Genomic DNA, 20,902 nt, shown 5'->3' on the forward strand with positions numbered 1-20,902 from the left:
CAGCAGTGGGACTGTAATGGGCTAAATTTATTTATTCTTAAGACCTCTTTACATTGTTAACGTACAAGTCGCGATATTTTAAAAACGTCATTAGAGGAATGTAAAAAAATATAATTTGAAATATATCGCTATCTAAACGTTAACAGAGACATAAAAACTGATTGATAACTACCAGTTAACCTAAAAACTAACAAGTGTATCTAACATAATAAAATATAATGGTACATAATTAAATTTTATCTTAAAACTCGATACATAAAGGATATTTTTGATAAAATTCTGATAGATTTATGATTAAGTTTGCACGCGACTGTGTTTTTAATTATTAAGATTGCTAGAATGGCTAAGGATTTTATACGTACCTACTAATATCTTTAATGTGAAAGTTATTCTGTATGTTACGTTATGTTTTCAAGACTAAACTGCTGAACTGATTGTGATGAATAAAAATACATTTACTGGTGGGCAAGAGTCTTCTCCCGTAATGAGGGAGGGGTTAGGCCTTGAGTCAACGCTGGCCAAATGCGGGTTGGAGACTTTGCATACCTTCAAAAACCATATTAAAGAACTCTCAGGCATGCAAGGTTGCATCACGATGTTTTCCTTCATCGTTGGAACAAGTGACAATTATTTCTAATACACATAGCTACAATTTCACGAGCCAATCCGCGTGGTTTGTCTAGTATTGAAATAAAGGCCGAAGTTGAATTAGTAATAAAATGAAACCAGTATACATGTAAAAGAATTTGATTATAACAATAAAATTCAGTTAGTTTAAATATAAAATATTATGAAATAGAAAATTTACTGTTAGTTTCAAAAAAGCTGTAAAAATACTATTTAAATCGTTTTTTAGTACACTACTAATATTTTATGTAGCAGTATGTATGAAAAGATGTATGGATGTGAAAGAAATAAACGAAATTTGAAAAGATCTAGCCTTGCTAGTATCATTCTTTAACCCATTACTGTCCCACTGCTGGGCAAGTGTCTCCTCCCGTAATGAGCGAGGAGTTAGATCCTGAGTCCACAACCCTGGCCATGTGCGGGTTGGAGACTTTGCATACCTTCAAGAACAGTTCTTTAACAGTTACTGTTCTAAAGAACTCTCAGGCATGCAAGGTTACATTACGATGTTTTCCTTCACAGTTGGAACAAGTGATAATTATTTCTAATACACACATAGCTTCGAAAAATCATAGATGTGTTGCCTCGGGTTCGAACCGTCGACCACTTGCGTGAAAGGTGCTAACTTATACCACTCGGCTATCACATACTGATTTTTATATCTGCTGGCATTATCATCAAAAGCAATAAAGAGAAAGTTCACAAGGGTCATTAGCAAACAAACAAATGTGATCAATTGATACACAGACAGTCTTACACACATTTATAACAAGATCGATCGATAATCATGACATGTTGCGGTCAACGCCGCGGGCTGTACTAAGCGAGTTAAATGTTTAAAGAAAGAAAGAGCCTACTATGATTAGTTAAAACGAAATTTCGTCAAATATATATAAGACTAGAGGCCACCCGCGACGATCTAGGCGTCCTCTAGGTAAGGATTTTAGTCAATTCTACCCCTAAGGGGACAAAATAAGGGATAAAAGTTTGTACGCTAATTCTGTCTCAAGTCACAAACCACGCAGACGAAGTCGCAGGCAAAAGCTAGGTCTCTTATAATCATATTTTTACACAGTTAAATATCAAAAGCTTAGTATTTTTCCCTCAAGAACTATTTATCTTTCTTTCAGTGTAAATCGAATAGACAGAACGTAACTTAATTTTATTGGATTATATAAAATTAGGGCAATAACTATTAATATTACTGAACAAAATTACGCACCCAAAGCCGCGGGCATGACCCAGTCTCATAGAAATAACAACACTGACATTTTGTATCTCAAATTCGTTTTTATATCTTTACCTGAAGTTTTTTAAGCTTTTTTCAATTGATAGGTTTCAAATTATAGTATGGTCGTATTTAATTTGTAACAAATAATCCCTGGAAGGACTTTAATGGAATCAAAAAAGCAATAATTTGACCAAAACTTCTTATTTTTGTAGACCACTAAAATTAGTGGTGTTCTTCAAAAAGGTCAGGTGCTTATAACCGGTGGTCCTGTATGACAAGATGTATGGATGTGAATGAAGCAAGGGACGTTTGTAAGGACCTTTGCAACGTTATTTAGTCTCAACCTATTTACATAGGAAACTGGCGTTATGTATGTATGTATGTAAAATAAGACTAAACTTATACAGTTGGTTAATTTCAATGAAACTGTCTGCCTTAATTGAATATCGATGGTCTTTAAATAATTATTTTGCCTTTTAAGTGAATGATACTGATAATATTGAGAATTAAGATACTAGTTGCAGCCCGCGACATCTTCCATGTGGATATTCTCAAGTAGAAAGTATACTATATGTTAATCTAGGTTATAAAGTAACTGTGTGCCAATTCTTAACAAAATCCAATGGGTCGTTTTTACGTGAAAGAATAACAAACCTACATCCAACTTTATCATTTTAATTGTCTTGAAAAAGTAAAATTACATTAACTCAAGTCTTTAAAGATAAGAAAAATGCAACAAGCGTAACATATTTCTAAAGCCTGTAATAATATTTCAAACTGTTATTTTTTAAAAGCCGTTATTTTAATAACTGCTATAACTAGTTATAATATAATAACAATAAACACATCGACTCGTAGAGTTTTATGTTCATTTTAGATAATTAAATTATGCATATTTTATGAGAACTACTATGACTTGGTGATAGATTTAATGGAAGGAAAGCCGTACGTTTGAATGGTAGTAGCTTTAGATAAATTATTATATTTTAGTACATTTTTTTATGACTTCAAAAACTGTTTTAAATCGGATGCTTGTGATTTTTGTGAGGTCAAAAAGAAGCTCTTTTCAAGCGTCTTAAAAAATAACACTCATTTTCAAATTTTGGTGTTGCATGCTTAATAACTTTCGCGCTAATTCCCGTATAATCTTCATATATTATATAATTCTTCTGTAAGTGTGTTGTCACTGAACTTCTCTTAAACGACTGGATCGATTTTGATGAAATTTTTTGTGTGTGTTCTAGGGGATCTGAAAATGGTTTAGATTCAAAATTTTGTCCTCTGGACAATGTTCTTTTAGTTAATTTTTTAGACAGGAAAACGTCTGTCGGGTCCGCTAGTATTATATATTAACTTTTACAATAAGTTAATCCACATACAGAAGAAAGAGAACTCACAATATTCACCGAAATAATATATTTCTGTTCCGAATCTTTTCACAAGAATCGAACAATCAAGTCCAGACCAAGAAACGAAATTCCGACAAAAATCTTTTGCTGTTTTTTGCTAACGGTTAATTGATTTCATACATTTCAAAGCGATTGGGCAAGGTATAGATAGATCCGAGTATTTCATAGGCCCGAATTGTGAAAATAACATTTTGGTGGACCAAGCAAAATTTTGGAATTATAACTTTATAGTCTTTTGTATGTATCGTTGTATTAAAATAACTGTTTTCTATTTTCTCAGTAGAAGTTTGGTAACATGTGCGGTATATGGCAATAGACTGGCCCCCAGTTACATGGAATTAACTTTGTTAATAGCGAAACGTGGGTGTTTATCATAGGTACACTTCTGTCTAAACTTTTAGTTATAACAAGCGTGATATTATGTACCTATGTGCAAATATATTAGTTCAAATTCTACTCAACCTACTGCTTTAAATATTTCTGACATAAGCATTTAAGCTCAGCTGGAAAGGCTTCAACTTTCATGAATAAAAAGTCTATAATTTTAGAAAGAATGATCATGCCAACGACTAGAAAATATAGTTTGATAACTCATTTTCCCCGGTTTCTGAGTACATTTAGTGGTAGTTTATCTATTCAGTAACGTTTTTGTTATATGAGTTAAAACGCTATTGCATGTATAAATAATAACAAATCCCTTAAAAAAAGACTGCTACTCTTTGTATAAGATAATGAAAGCAGCATCAATGAAACAAAAAAACGCACACATGTACCATTAAATCAAAAGAATTTAAAAAAACATGACACACGACACGTCGAACATCAAAAACATGCTGTAAAAAGTCACGGCTTTTTCATTATTATAAACATGTTGAGATTATACTGCGACTGAAAATAGCTGAAAGATTTGAACAACCGTCTGTACCCAGAAACGTTAAGTAGATGTTATAAATAGACGCACTCGGTTCTGTGTACCTGATTTTAACCCTTGAAAGGTGACAGCAGTTTTTGAGAAAGGGGTAGACATATAGATTGATGAAATTGAAGTAGAGAATTTGAGATTAAATATTGGTAGTTGTGGATTTAAATTGTTTTATATTGTATTTAGAAATGTTACAGAAAATAAAAGGAATGAAACAACAATGACTTATGATATTAAAAAAGTAGATATTTTTGACAGCATACTTAATAATTTAATTGTAACTTTGTTTCGATTTTAATTGAAAATAAAGTTAGTATTTTAAATTCTGCTGAACTTAAAAAACGATTCAGTTATCTAATCTGCAATTGTTTATTCTATGACCAACTTACTGAAAAGCTACCACCAGAACAATAAGGGCTTTGCATCTGGTTTCCTATAATCTAACAGCTGGAATTCAGACTAAGGGTTAATTCCAAATTTTATATTTAAATGCCAGATAACATATCTGCAGAATATAGTGATAGTGAAAGTATGAAAACTGTCAAAATATCCTTAGAAGTTAAACTGGACCTAAATACTCTAATTATATTAACATACCCTCTTTGTCTTTCTAGAGCTTAAAATTTACTCTTATTTCGTGAATATAAGTAAACTAGCTGACTCGCGCAACTTCGCTAGCGTCACATAAGAGAGAATGCGTCATAATCTTCCCCGTTTTTGTAACATTTCTCGTTGCTACTCCGCTCCTATTGGTCGTAGCGTGATGATATATAGCCTATAGCCTTTCTCAATAAATGGGCTATCTAACACTGAAAGAATTTTTCAAATCGGATAAGTAGTTCCTGAGATTAGCGCGTTCAAACAAACAAACAAACAATCAAACAAACAAACTCTTCAGCTTTATAATATTAGCATAGATATAGATTATACTAAAATTAATACAGTCGGAGTTTATTTTCGTATAAGTGAGTAATGACGCATTTGTTTTACGTTTGACCCGTCAGTTTAGTTAAATGACCACGTGTGGTGGAAAGATAGAGATAATTAAAATGATGGTACTGACTTTATTGTGTCCTTTTTGTATCAAATTAGTAAGCTTTGTTTGTATGGAAAGTTTAGATATAGAAGGATGGAAATTATTTGTTATAACTTTTAGGCAGTGACAACTGTGCTGCTATCCCACTGCTGGGCAAAGGCTTCTCCTACACGCTTACAAGACCTTCGGTGGTGTGTTTTGTCCGGTCATGAAAGACCGCAAAATGCAAGCTGTAAAATGAAGGAGAAGAAGGCCTGATTTTATGTTTGTTTGTATGAGAGCCGTAAGGTCTATCAATATAAACAAAATACCAAAATTTACACGATTTTAACGAATATTACACTCAAAAAATTGAGAGCAGCTAAAAATAGAATAATATTTAGAAATAAAGATTTCAACCAATAGCACATTTCAAAGATCTTTGACACATACAGAATGATTTTTAAAACTCCCAACGGTTTGACAGCTGTCAATAACGAAAACCGGTGCAGACGTTTCCAAGCTAAAGTAGGCACAAACAAACAAACAGCGCGAGTAATTAGAATCTTTTCTATTTATCTTACGGATATTAGAACCGATTTAATTGTATAAACAAAACTAAAAACGTCAATTTCATAGCCATGTGTAAAAACAAAATGTGAAATATCTAAATATCTGTAGCCCGGTCTGTCTCTACTTCTATCGAGTATCGACTACTGGCTAGCTATCGAGAAATTCTGTATGAAAATCTGATCAGCATTAATCTTTGCTAATATTATAAAGCTGAAGAGTTTGTTTGTTTGTTTGTTTGAACGCACTAATCTCGGGAACTACTGGTCTGATTTGAAAAATATTTCAGTGTTAGATAGTCCATTTATCGAGGAAGGCTATAGGCTATATATCATCACGCTACGACCAATAGGAGCAGAGTACCAGTCAAAAATGTTACTAAAACGGGGAATATTATGATTCTCTTATGTAACGCAACCGAAGTTGCGCGGGTCAGCTAGTTTAATTATAAAATAGTTGTATGGTTTAGATGTGGTAGTTTTAAAATATTTCTTGTAGTTAACTACTCCTTTATAGTGAAAAATAAGTAATTTTTCTATTCTTTTATATTTTGAAGTCTTATTTATCTATACTAATCTATACTAATATTATAAAGCTGAAGAGTTTGTTTGTTAGTTTGAACGCGCTAATCTCAGAAACTACTGGTCCGATTTGAAAAATTCTTTCAGTGTTAGATAGCCCATTTATCGAGGAAGGTTATAGGCTACATATCATCACGCTAAAACCAGTAGGAGCAGAGTACCAGTAAAAATGTTACAATAACGGGGAAAAAATTGACCCATTCTCTCTTATGTGACGCAAGCGAAGTTGCGCGGGTCAGCTAGTCCCAAAATAAAGCAAGGGAAGTTTATAAGGATCGTAGCAAATGGCGTTCTTTAGTCTCTACCTACCCTTATACGAAAAAGGTGTGAAATTATGTATTTGTCCCAGAATATCAAAAGCCCAGGTCAAAGACCTCTTTATTAGACCACAACTAGTATTTACGAAACAATTACAAACCGAGTGGTTTATAATCATTACTGAGGTTGAACAATGAATTTATGGCCAACTCTATTTCAGTCGATGGACTCAGTGTGACTCAGACCTTTGCGGTACAAAAGTGGGTAGTTAGAAAAAACATATTTTTATATTTCTTTAACAAAAATTACACAAATCGCTTGGGCAAATAAGAATATTTTAAAGCATAATGTATGTAAGCTTTCATTATAGTATTTTAGTGACAGATATTTTTAACAAATTGAATGAAAAGAAGTAAAAATTATTTGATTTGACAAGTTTATTAAATCAATTCAAAAATAAAACTGATGTAAATCTTTAGTTTCTTAGTATAGTTAATGAAAGCTAAATTATCTCCAAAATAAGTTTCAGGCATTAACGTTACTGCTGAAATTAGGCCTGATTTAAAACTAAAGTTGTATGTAAGATGGCCGATTGACAGTTGTCATTTAACCTGAACTGCATTGCTTTTCATTGACAACTAATTAATTGAGTTAAGTAATCGTTTGATATTATTTACGTTTCGACATTTTATTGTCATAATCTAAATTTATAAATGTAACCCATTAATGTCCCACTGCTGGGCAAGGGTCTCCTCCCGTAATAAGGGAGAGGTTAGGCCTTGAGTTAGTAAAGTAAAAAGTGAAAGACATTAATGTCTTACTTTGATAATTGATATTTAATAATAATTCAAATATGAAGATATGAGTAGAGAATAATAATATAATTTTATAAACTGTAGTTAAATTCAAATAAGAGGTTAGGCAGATTAAGTAGAGTAATGAATACATCTGAAATTACACTAATTAAAACATTTCTAAGTCACAAAGCAAAGCTCGTTTTAATTAATCTTTTGAAAAGATATACACCCAGTGTATCCACATCTTAACAACATAAACGTCCAGTAAAATTCTAAATTTAAATCCAAAACATTTTGTTTAAAAAACAATGCATAGACAACGACAGCTATAGTCTATTTTATATCTTTTTTAAACGACCTTTTTTCTGGCGTACTCTTTCATCTTTAGTTACGTTTGTTTATAAAACAATGGACGCGTTTTTCAAATTAAAAGTTAATTAATAAGAACAGATGTTTGTAAATTAAAAAAAGGTATTCGACGTTCCGCAATTTTTTTATTATCGTGATTTTCTTTGCTATTTTCGTTGCTTTAGTCAGTAAATCATTCTGAATGGAGATTAATGTTTCTGTATATCACATTGGGGATAAAATATAATAGAAGAGTTGGCCATTAGATTTCAATTTACTACGATGACATTAATTATGCAATTTAGCTCGAAGTTGAGCGTAATTACTTCTCTATTTCACTAGATGGCAGCACGAAGCAAAAATAACGTGTGACTTTCGTTATTTTATTTATAGCTGCTATTTTTTACAGTAGGTAGTTATTTTTTGCAAAATACAATTTGAAACTCAGCCGTTCTATCTTAAAAACTACCTAAAATATATCAACTGTTACTATTGAGTTATGGCTAACAGAAAACCGGTCTATTTTAACTACTATTTAACTATTTGTCTATTTCTTTATTTATGTAAAAATTGGTTTTCACTCGTCTCATGAATGGCACAGGTGTGCATACGCCGTTTAAAACGAAATTTTCATTATTACTGAAAATCCCATCTCTTCGAATAGGTGTAGGTATCGAAATATTTAATTTAAATTAAAATAAGACACGTCACTATTTGTGTTTTTTCATTTTTATTATTTGTCAACAATATGGCGCCATTTTATGTGCAATTTTGACATAAGACGCCATGTTTTTTCTCATAGACAGTGACGTGCTTTATCATTGTTAATATAGCTATTTTGTAAAAAAAGAAAAAAAGCTGAAATGCAAAAATCAGTCAAGAAAAAAATGAGGTGAAAAGGCTATCATTTTTAATACATAAAAGGTAAATATATCACATAATAAAAGCATTATAAAGAGAAAAAAATACTAAAACCAAAATCACAGTTTTCTAGACAAGATTCTTAACTTGTCCAAAGTTTTTCATTTATAATATAAATAAATTCTAATTAATGTGTATTCGTTGAGAAAAATAATAAAAAAAACTGTCTTTTGAACTAAAAATTAAAAAAGCTACCTAATTTTTTTATATACGATTTCCTATATCTGCATTGATCCATAAAGAACCCTAATTCTTATTCATATCCTTTGCATAATGAAAAATATAAAAAATCGTTAATTCCTAGATGGTTTAAGAAACCTAATTTTTATCATACATGTTAACATTTCATTATATATAAATATATTTAACCGATCGTAATCTACACTTGATGTTCCTCTATGATCAAAAATTAACTCACAAATTATTCGATTATCATTAGGCCTTACATAAAATTAGGCTTCCGAGTTCCTTACAAGCTAAGAGTTCTGGAACATGAGTTCAGCACAATCCTTACTTACACATGGTCTGATCCATAATCCTTGGGGCACAACACTAGTTAAATGTACACCAGTATGTATTCACTGTTCATAGCACGTTCACGTGTAAACTAAAGTGTCTGGGCGTAAGTGTAGAGTGTGTAGAGTCTGCGAGGTGGCGGGCCCGGGCTTAGCGAGGAGATCCGCGCGGGTGGGACGCGCCGCCCGAGCGCACATTCACCGAGCCAGCGGGGCCAGCACCGCGCTCGCGGCCAGGGCCAGGGCCAGCGACGAGGCCAGCGCGGCCCCGCGAGAGTGCGACAGCTCCTCACTCTTGATCACCTCGTTCGGCGTCTTGTCGTACTTGTGCGTCTTTTTCGTCACAGGCTTCACGGTCGTGGTGGTCGTGGTGGTCGCTGGCGTGGTCGGCGGGGGCGGCGGCGGCGGCAGGGTCGGCTGCGGAGGAGGCGCCGGACTCTGCTCCTCCGGCTTACAACACACCCGGAACACCAACTTCATATTATGGCTAAGGCAACGACCTCCGATACGTCTGTGCAGGTCGTCTTTACTCGACGTCGATATAAAATAGTAGTCTTTACCGGGCAGGAACTCCAGCCCGCCCGGCTGAGGTGTGAACGGCCGGAAAGTTATTGTGAAAAACATCAATTTGTGCGGTTTATCGCATATCGCTATAATACGGGGGTTCGGATTCGTTATCCTACACGTATCGTATTCTTCTTTACTGACGTTATATATTATATATTTCTCTGTGTCTTCCTCAAACGTCCCCGGGGTGTACACTGGACATATAATATTGACTTGGTCGTACTCGAACTGAGCGTTGCCTTTATTCAAGTCGAATACGTGATCCGTGTTGTCTATTCTAAATATACTGTTTGTTGTGTTCCAGTGTATGTAGAATGACTTAGCGTAGTTCCCCATCACGCTTTCGATGAAGAAAATGAGGACTAAGAGGGTCCAGGGCGTGTGGCGGAGGCCGAAGTAAGTGAGAGACACCATCCTGGCTGTTTCACTAGACTCTCATTATCCGATCGAAGACGCTTCACAAAGCGGTGCACTTATACACAGACACACATACACATACACCAATCCATATTTATAAAGCTTTAATAACACTATACATCACTGTACGTTCACAATTTCACATATAAAACACGATCAATCCATTCAGAGGCGACGCGATGGGGCCACCATTACTCCGCTCGCGGTAGATTCTATTCAACGATAAATGTGGAATTCCATAGGACGTGGCCGCACTAAAACGCGTTGGAAACGACGCTTTATGTACTAGTAACACTGTTATTTGTTCACTTATTGTTGTACACGATGTTTAGTGTGAGGATGAAGTCGGAATTAATCGATACATCACAGATTTTTTACAATACTGAGGTGTTCTTTGTATTGGGAGCGGGCGACGCGGTGCGCTTCACGAGAGCGCCGTGCGGTAGACGGCTGAACTACTGGAATGCGGCTCGCGAGCCCGGTACGCATGCGGCGACCACCCCTCCCGCCGCTCGCCCCGCGCCCGCCCCTTACCGACGCGTTCCGAGCTTACCCGAGCTTTCGAACACGCCGCCATCTTCTATTTACTTCAATACTATTTAAAAAAAGAATTTAAGCAACTTTATTCGAAACAATTCAAATTGAGAATGTCACTTTTCTATAATTAAGTTAAAGTCTTTCTTTGGTATAAACATTTTTATTCGAAATTTTTATTGTAGAGCTTTTTGGTTACATTTGAACGCAGCCTTAAGCCGCCATTGAAAAAAGCCCACAACTGGTTTGAGTAGAGTCGTAATCGTAAAAGGCTATGACGCTACAAACCGACATGACGATATTGCACACAATCATTTATAATTTTATGCTAATTATTTGAAATGATTTTATTTCGCATAATATTTGTTTTTACGAACTATAATTCAGAAATCAATCGAAAAGTAAAATGGTTGATTATTTATACGTTTTATGTTAAATTTGTTTTTTTATATGAATAAATAGAGTCGTAATTATTTTGGTAGAGCAATTTGGGTAATAGACCATTTGAAGAGATGTAGAGTCTTTATGTAAACGAGTAAATAGGTATATAATTTGAAGCAATTACTTACCGTTGTACATACATAATTATGTATTTGAAATATAAATATTTAATATACTTAAGTTTTTTGTAATGATAACCCATAAAGAGGTTTACGTAGAGCTTTTTATTGTTGGAAATAGTTTATTTCGTAGCGAGACTTTTGGCTCTACCTTTTCTACTACAAAATGTTATGCATTAAAAAACTAAATTAATCTTTAATTATTGATTCCACCTTCTTGTTTAGTTATATTATTTTATAGGATGAAGTTAAATATAGTTTCCACTTTATTATACTTAGATAGGCTCAACCCTTGTTTCGCAAAGTAAAGAAAGGCGTTGGATAACCTATCGAATAGGTAAAGTTACAGGATACCTATAAAAATATCTGACAATATTTGTTAAGCTAATCGATACTTATCTGGAAGAGTTAAAATTGGTCGTAAAAAAACATGTAAAGATCTCTACGTATTTCATAAAAGCTTAGCAATTACAAATATAATTTATCATATATTACACCTAACAATAAAATACAAAAATGACTCTACATAAATAATCTACTTCTAAACATAGTATTATTCTTTTAAATCATACAAAACATTCGACTCTACATTAGACTTAACTCTACCATGTTATCCGATTTGTCTCTACTTAATAAATAAGCTCAAAATTACGACTCACACCGTTAGAATATGATTTAATACTTACTATAAAGTCTTATAACACCTTATTTTGAGTCAGTTTAACTATATTTACACTGTCTCTACATTTTGTTTATAACCCACATGATTCTAATATTTCAAAATATAATAAATTTTACCCATCAATGTCCCACTTCTGGGCAAGGGTCTCCTCCCGTAATGAGGAAGGGTTTAGGCCTTGAGTCCATCACGATGGCCAACTGCGGGTTGAGGACTTTGCATACCTTCAAGAACTGTTCTAAAGAACTCTCAGGCATGCGACGTTGCATCACAATGTTTTTCTTCACCGATGGAACAAGTGATAATTATTTCTAGTTCCGAAAAGTCATTGCTATGAACTTGGTGGGAGGAGAAACTGAAATCAGTCTCATGCTCTATCTATGCCAGTGGTTCCCAACCAGTGGTCCGCGGACCACAAGTCAAAATATGGTCCGCGAATGGTTTTAAAAATTTTGATTTTTAGGATAATCATTACACTTTATTGTGAATATACTTACATAGTGGTCCCTGCCAACAAGCATAATATAAAAGTGGTCCCAGACTAAGAAAAGATTGAGAACCCCTGATCTATACGGTGCAAATAATAGAAGAGATTTGACTAGGTACGAATATCGACATATTACATATTATTTTCTTTGAAAAGTAGTATAAATCCATTTCACCCCTTCAGCTGAGCTTGAAGGCTAGTATTCAGATTCACATACCTAAAGCAATGAGTAATCGAATCCACGACCTCCCTACTATATCTCCAACTCACTAACCACTGAATTGGTCATTTCAAATACCATTTGGGACATTTAAAGCGTGTCAAGGTTTTATTTCAGATTGCGTGCATGAAAGTATAACTACAATAATAATATAATTGAAATCGTGACATTCAATCAATGTGTGTAACTGTCATTGTTGGAGTGGCCTTGGGATATTATTAAAGTTAAATACTACTACTGTGAGTCTGTAATGCTGATCGTGAGGTTTTGGGTTCGATTCCTATATGAAACAATTCTTTGTGCGATTCACAAATAATTGTTTCTGGTCTGATTGCACTTTGTGTAAAAATCTTTATGAAAAAGTATAGCACCTTGAGTACCTTAAATATCTTTTGAAAATTAAGTCATACATACATACATAGAATCACGCTTAATTCCCAAAGAGGTAAGCAGACACCACAGAACGGCACTAGGTACAATCCTTACAAACTTTTCTTGCATCATTCGCATCCTTACACCTAGGTCTTAAGTCTAATACCTTTTTCTATCTAGATCTAGGTTATAAATAAAAACCTATATAAACAAATAAATAGCGAATGTTCTTTACACAACCTACACTTACAATAATGAGATTTGTCAGACAGACGTACAATAGGTATTAGTACCGCCACTAACTGGGGCGGAAACTACATACACCAGGGCTTCGAAATATTTAAGGACTATGTAAAAACATAGTCCTTATTAGGATATACTCTGATTGTTCGATAATTTTGTAGAGAGCCTTGGCATGTACGATTTATTTAGATTATCAATACATATATTAGGTCGGGGAAAAAGTCTTTTCGCGTTATAGTATATATGAACTTGTAATAAAATCTTTTCCTTGCACAAAAAAGCTCGATATTTGGGTACCTCACGAGCTCACTGAAAGACACCTAATGAACCGTGTACTCATTTGTGATTCTCGAAGCCAAAGAGATTTTATTACAAGTTCATACATACTACAATGCGAAAAGACTTTTTCCCCGACTTAATATTATGAGTCTAGACTTTCTTCCAACTATGTTAGAGTCGGCTTCCAATCTCACAGAACAATAATGAAACTGCAGAAAATCGCGCTGAAGATCTAAATATCTCTTAAATTTGAATTTTCTTTATTTATACTTAACTAGCTGACCCGTGCAGCTCCGCTCGCGCGAATTTCGTACTGTTGCTTATTCGTTTGAGCACGCGAATTGCGAAGCACTCGATACACCTACACATAAAAATGCTAACAACTCTTTTGTCATCTAATGGTTATTTACGAAAGAGACCTGAAGGGCACACAATGTGACACAGGCTCAGGCAGGCCTGATTTCCTGTGGTTACCTTCTTTTCCGCTCTCGTCTGTATCCGTACCAGTTTACAGTGTAAAATATAATACCTTATTATAGACTGACCATTGCTTACCCGTCTGATTCAGAATATTATTATAGGTACAGACAAACCTATCTGCGCCGGAGCTCTTCACACGCGTAATAATGTATACTTGCGATGATACGTCCGAAACCGCGTAACCCGTAATAATTTTTTATATATCATCCGTTGTTTATTTTTTTAAACTTACCACATAGTCTGTTTCATAGCTATCCAATTTATTTCCTTAATGCAACCAATTAATTTGGTTATGTATTTCGAACAACAACGCCATCCATTAGTTGCGGCGAACAACGACAACAAACGAAATTACTCGGTTTGCCATCTAGGATATCCCGATCGCACCAGACCCACGTAAACCAACATTTTTGTGTAATATATCATACAACATTTATGTTTGAAAATCTTATAAATGTATAGCATGTTTCAAAGGTATTTTTTTATTAATAAAGCCATCAAATAAATTAATTAGAAAAAACATGCTTTGTTGCGGACTATAACGCCATCTATTGGTTGGTGCGAACAACAGGTATCGATACGGCAGGCGCCGCGTTACTTTATGCGAATGTTGTGAAATGGATTGCACGCCATCTATGGTCTCTATAGGGAAACGCAGGTTCAAAAGAATTCTACGTATTTTTTTAAATTTTCTAAAAATCTTTGAAATTTTATGCTATAAAAAGTATCCTAGAAATTGCTCCACTACTTATTCTATGCATATACCAAATTTCAGTGCATTCTATTCGGTAGTTTTTAAGTGATAGCGACACATACAGACGGAGGACAGACAGACAGACAGACAGACAGACAGACAGACAGACAGACAGACAGACAGACAGACAGAAAAGAAAATTATAAATTGCAGATTCGGTATCAGTATCCGTTACTAAACATCCCCCATTGGTTTTTTTTTTAATATATTCAATGTACAGAATTGACCCCTCTACAGATTTATTATAAGTATAGATATTTTACCCCTATTATGCCCCAAAGTATAGGCAGAGGTGTTTGAAATACATTCACGTTTTCCTATTTTCAACTTCAGTATTATATAACCGGCGGCAAGGTTATTGCCACCGGTGAGGGCACTAAGCAACAATTTACATATTACAAAAACCCAAATATACTTTGTCCCGTACGGGAATAGAACCGAAGGCCTAGTAGTCAGCATTCGAATACACTAGATATAATCAGCTACACTATCAAAACATTGAATATAAACAACAAAAATAATTTCTATCCTATATTTTCCACAACCCATGGTCTCCCTGTACGCACCAGAAACCGTATCATCGCTAATTAAGTAGGATTTGTTGCATAACGCTAATGAGACGTCGGAATAGAACCTTGGACCTCACTTTATGAATGCAATAGAATTCATTACAGACTTTAAACACTTAGTTTATTTCAATTAAATTCTGAGAAATTTATTTTTGAACTAATTTTAACTGCTTTCGTGGCGCAGTGGTTTAGGTCGCCACGCTGCTACTATTGAGTCGGGAAGTCGTGGGTTCGATTCCAACGCGGAACAATTATTTGTGCGATCCACAAATAATTGTTTCGGGTCTGGTTGTACTTTGTGTCCGTTGTTTTGTATGTTTGTAAAAGTCCCCGCGACACAAGAGCAGTTCTTAATGCGGGAGTTGTCCTTTTTTAAAGAAAAAAGAAACAGTTGACTGTACCGTTGTTCAACCCCTATTTCAGCCATTTAGGGGTTGATTTAGGATATTAATAGAAGCCGAACATACACAGATCATATCGGTGATGTCTTGCAAAATACTGCGCAGTACTCGTAACCGGCGGTCCTGTATGACAACATGTATGTATGTGAATGAGGCAAGGGAAGTTTGTAAGGATCGTACCAAGTGGCGTTCTTTGGTCTCTTCCTAGCGTTATGGGAAAAAAGCGTGATTTTATATATGTACGTATGTAAAAGTACGCTATTATTGTTGGCGGATCTTCAACTACTTTAATTTCAAGTTTCATCATAATTTTTCATTTTAGTTTAATAAAATCATGACATACAAACAGACTCTAACTTTTTCGAAAAGGTTTTGAAATCTTAATATATATAACTCAAAGGTGACTGACTGACATAGTGATCTATCAACGTACAGCACAAACCACTGGACGGATCGGGCTGAAATTTGGCATGCAGGTAGATGTTTTGATGTAGACATCCGCTAAGAAAGGATTTTGATCAATTATATCCCGAAAGGAATAAAATAGGGGATGAAAATTTGTATGAAAATTCTGTCCAGAGTCATAAATCACGCGGACGAAGTCGCGGGCAAAAGCTAGTTTAATAATAAATCCTTTTACGTGAACAAAATCCCACACAGTAGCTCTAACACCCACAATTATTATCAAACTGCATACATGTCGGTCCAGTAGTTTTCGATATCGTTACACACAAACATACAGATACAGTATCAGTAGATGTCAATAAGTAGCTTATCTTTAAATAAATATGTTGCACTTGAGAAATTTGACATTTAGAATATTATTTAGGTTTGAAAGGATAAGCAAAGAAGGTTTTAATTTTCTCGAATTAATTAGTGATCAAGACATTTTTTTAAATATTCAAAATTATTATAGAACTGTAAAAATTTAACAACCAGGGAATTTATTTCGGTTCTTTGAAAATACTTTTATATTGTTTTTAATTATTCGTGAATTCTTCCATCTTTTTGTAAACTCTATATTTTTATATACATAGAATTATAGTACTTCATAGTAAATTGGTCAAACATAGTTAATTAACAAATATAGTTTTGATCAGAGCATCAAATCTAAGACTTATTTCCTAACCATTAAATATCCTAAATTCAAAGTGCAAATATAGAGATTTTTTTAAACAATAACTTTTCTACAAATATTTTATTAAAAGTAAGCTAAATCAAAACACTACACGATTCGATAATTAAACACACAACACAAGCCTCAAAAACTACTAAAACCTTCAAAAAAATTAAAAACATAACAACACTCTTTTAAACCTACTACTAACGCCATCTATCCGCCGAGCGTTGAACTAATCCGTTGAAAACTTCTCTACATTAGTAACTTAATACGGGTTTGTTTGTTTGTTATTGATAGCTTGGGAATAAGGCTTGCTAGACATTAGGACAGGCAAATTTAAACATAGGTCTTTATTTTAGTCTTATATTTTGAAACAGTACGATATAATAATATGTGCTGGGATGCAGTGTGGGGAAGCGCCCATAGGCAGTTGCACTCACCGGTCGGTTAACGATCTGTAGGTTAAGCAACACTTGGCGCAGTCATTCTATAGATGGGTGACCGCATAGTGGTATTTAAGCTGGGCGTCTCCGTGCTTCGGCTCCAGGTTTCTTTCTACGGTAGTCGAAATTGCGGATAGAAAATAGTTTTATATTTAACTATTTTCCACTAAAATATGTACCGATAATCTACGAAGGAAGCCTGCTAAGCTATCAGCGTTTTCAGTTAATTAACATAAGTATTTAATCCTATGGATTAGAATATATTACACAAACAACACAGTTTAGGCACAATAGGTTTATTTTAGGGGTAGTTTAGTCGCATGACGTCATCATGAGTTTTCTTTATTTTAAAAAGATAACTTGCGTACTACGGATTGCCCTTGGGACTTTTACAAACAACGGATACAAAGAACAACCAGAACCGAAACAACTATTTGTGGATCGCATAAATAATTGTTACGAGTTAAAATCGAAGCCACGATCTTAAATACCACTATGTGGTCACCCATCCATGGAATGACCGCGCCAAGGTTTGCTTAACTTACAGATCGTTTACCGACCGGTGAGCGCAACTGGCTATGGGCGCCATTCCAATAATGTCCAAAATAAATAATATACTAGGAAACCAATTGAATTGTGACAATGTGTACAAACACTCTCTTACCCCAATGTTTGAACAAGTGACAATTTAATTACGCTACCTCTAGCAAAGGGGGTGGGCTGACATTGCGTTTGATCTGCAAACAACACGTGGAATAGTATAGTAAACGCGACTATTGAAAGGTCTTGGGTTCTAATCCCGAGTAGCGTCAAAAAGTCGTTCGAAATGTTGCGTTTTTCTGCCAATTCTCAAGAATTGTGAAAAGTAATAGGATTTGAAGACCATAAATAAGGAGTAGTGTGCCCCTGGCTGCTTCTGTGGTGCGGTTGGTAGTGTATCTGACTGCTGATCATGAAGTCTCGGGTTCGATTCCCGGCGCGGGCAAAACGGGCAAGTTTTAATCGCGTTTTAGACCCGTATCATCATATTATTACTAGAGGCCGTTCGCGACTTCGTCCGCGTGGATCCCCTTCCCGTGTAAATCCCGATCCCTCAGGAACTCTAGGATAAAAAGTAGCCTATGTGTTATTTTTGGTCTTCAGCTACCTATATACCAAATTTCATCGTAATCGGTTCAGTAGTATTTGCGTGAAAGAGTAACAAACATACATACATACATTCTCACAAACTTTCGCATTTATAATATTAGTAGGATGTTACGACCTAACCTGCTGTTACCTTTAAACCCATAGCTCTTCATACTTTTAGCATATCTATGTTATTTGCTTGCGTTAGACCGGAGTGCACAATAAAAATACTATTAGGTGCCTTTTGTACTATACTTGTTTTTCCTTGAAGTAGATATGACGTTTTAAAATGCAGTACATAATCTTACTATTATAATGTGAATATTTGACAGTATGTTTGTTACTTCTTTACTCAAGAAATACTAAATGGATTTTGATGAAATTTGGTGCCTTTACCGAAAGTTTATAATATAACTTAGATTAGTTAGATTATTACATAAGTAATAAAAAATAGGTATTTAGTTCATGTGTTAATCTTGAGTTCGTGAAAAAATCTTTTTAACTTAGAATAGGACTTTCAATTGGAGTTATAATTCCCAATTATTATTGTAAAGTTACCCGTAAGTTAATTTAAAATAACAACATTATTTTTCAAAATAGAACATCTTTCAAGACTTTTCTCTCCAGAACATTTTAAATCCTAAGTAACACATATCTAGCAGTCACTTAAATATCGTTATATAAAAATAGTGTACCGTATCGGAATAGAATGCTCACACCTAACTTCGGACAGGAATACGGTCTAACATGTTTGAGTTAAGTATTCTCACACGGTCCGATGTTAAAGCTGAAATTAGATCGATTTGGATCCGGCTAGACTAAAACTTTGAACTATGCACTATAGAGTGAGATAGATATTAGGTCGGTGAAAAAGTCTTTTCGCATTATAGTATGTATGAACTTGTAATAAAATCTTTTCTCTACACAAAAAAGCTCGATATTTGGGTACCTCAGCTCACTGAAAGAAACCTAATGTACCGTGTACTCATTTGTGATTCTTGAAGCCAAAGAGATTTTATTACAAGTTCATACATACTATAATGCGAAGACTTCCCCGACCTAATATATAGCTTAGTAAGTCGTTAGATAAGGATAGAAAATATTGGTGAAAAATCATCATATCTAGTAAAGTGAATTGAGATCTTTTTGGCATCCTATTCTACTAATATTATAAATGCGAAAGTTTGTGAAGATGGATGTTTGTGTGATTGTTACTCTTTCATGCAAAAACTACTTAATGGATTATCATGATATTTGGTTCACAAATAGTTTACAACCTAGATTATCACATAGGATACTTTTTATCACGGGAAATCTCACGCGGACGAAGTTGCGAGCGAAAGCTAAATAATACGAAAGATTTAATGTTTGTTGCTGTATTACCTATGTCAAAACTTGTGAACGGATTTTGATGGCTTATGTACCCGAATAACACATATTATGATAGAAAAAGTAGCTTTTGTCCGTGGTTTCGTAAAAAGACATACAGCAATAATATAAACCGTAAAAAAATTGGATTACACACTTTATAAAGTCCTATAATTTCCATTATTTACATTCAACACAAACATCAGTTAAAGAAAGTGTGATACATCAAAAAAATATAAATTAAATAAAATCATTTCAAGGGCGAGACAAAATTATGGCTAAATAATCCCAAAACTTAATAAATATTTATCACTAAACATAAAACGGTCTGTCTTGCACGTCCTTTCTCCAAAACTTTCTTCTAACTGTAGTTTATGATATAATGAGTTAAACAATAGATAAGCGGTGTCTTTGTAGATTTAACCGATTGACAAAAAAGGTTCATTAACAATGTTAAAAGTCTGTAGTTATTAAAAATAATGGAAAATTGAGACTTTTAAAGAAATTGAAAAATAGAAATTTGAGAAAATTGAATTGAAAGTTGGATTCCGGATATAAAGTAATCACATTTCTCTTAAAACACAACCTATTGGAAAGTTTCAACCAAATCGGTTCAGCCATTTTGTAACATTATATTTAAAAAATAAATTGACAATTTATTAGAGGTACATAGCACACTTCCAAATAATAATAATATTATGTGTAATGGTAAAAAAAAACTCAGTAAGTCCGTCTTTCATGTCCTTTCTCCAAAACTTTCTTCTAACTGTAGTTATGATGTAATGAGTTAAACAATAGATAAGCGGTGTCTTTGTAGTTTAGACCGTTTGTTAAAAAGGGTATATTATTAGCCATTTTACCCTTTTATTTAAAAAAATACCGATTATACAGTTCCAAATCTGTAAATAATAAAAATTATACAAAATTGAGACTTGTTAAAAGTTGGTTTCCAGAGATAAAATATCACAATTTTCTTAAAACACAACCTATCTCTATTAATAAGTTTCACCAAAATCGACAGACATTTTGTATTATATGTAAGAAAAATGTTACAGTGACTATTTATTTAGGTACAAACACACTTATA

General features: G+C 34.1%; 1 protein-coding gene across 1 annotated transcript; it reads right to left on the minus strand.

Moving 5' to 3' along the window:
* Window positions 1-5,742: 5,742 nt before the first annotated feature.
* Ephrin (ephrin) lies at window positions 5,743-10,621 on the minus strand. The gene has a single exon (XM_076132185.1). It carries the CDS (start codon window positions 10,173-10,175, stop codon window positions 9,393-9,395), a length of 783 nt encoding a protein of 260 aa, XP_075988300.1. The 5' UTR covers window positions 10,176-10,621; the 3' UTR covers window positions 5,743-9,392.
* Between the last annotated feature and the right edge of the window lie 10,281 nt (window positions 10,622-20,902).

This window comes from Anticarsia gemmatalis, chromosome 27 (genome assembly GCF_050436995.1).
Source record: "Anticarsia gemmatalis isolate Benzon Research Colony breed Stoneville strain chromosome 27, ilAntGemm2 primary, whole genome shotgun sequence".
Classification (NCBI taxonomy): Eukaryota; Metazoa; Arthropoda; class Insecta; order Lepidoptera; family Erebidae; genus Anticarsia; species Anticarsia gemmatalis.

Bases quoted from the DNA above. Each gene is read 5' to 3' on its own strand.
- Ephrin (XM_076132185.1), bottom strand. From the start codon at position 10,175: ATGGTGTCTCTCACTTACTTCGGCCTCCGCCACACGCCCTGGACCCTC.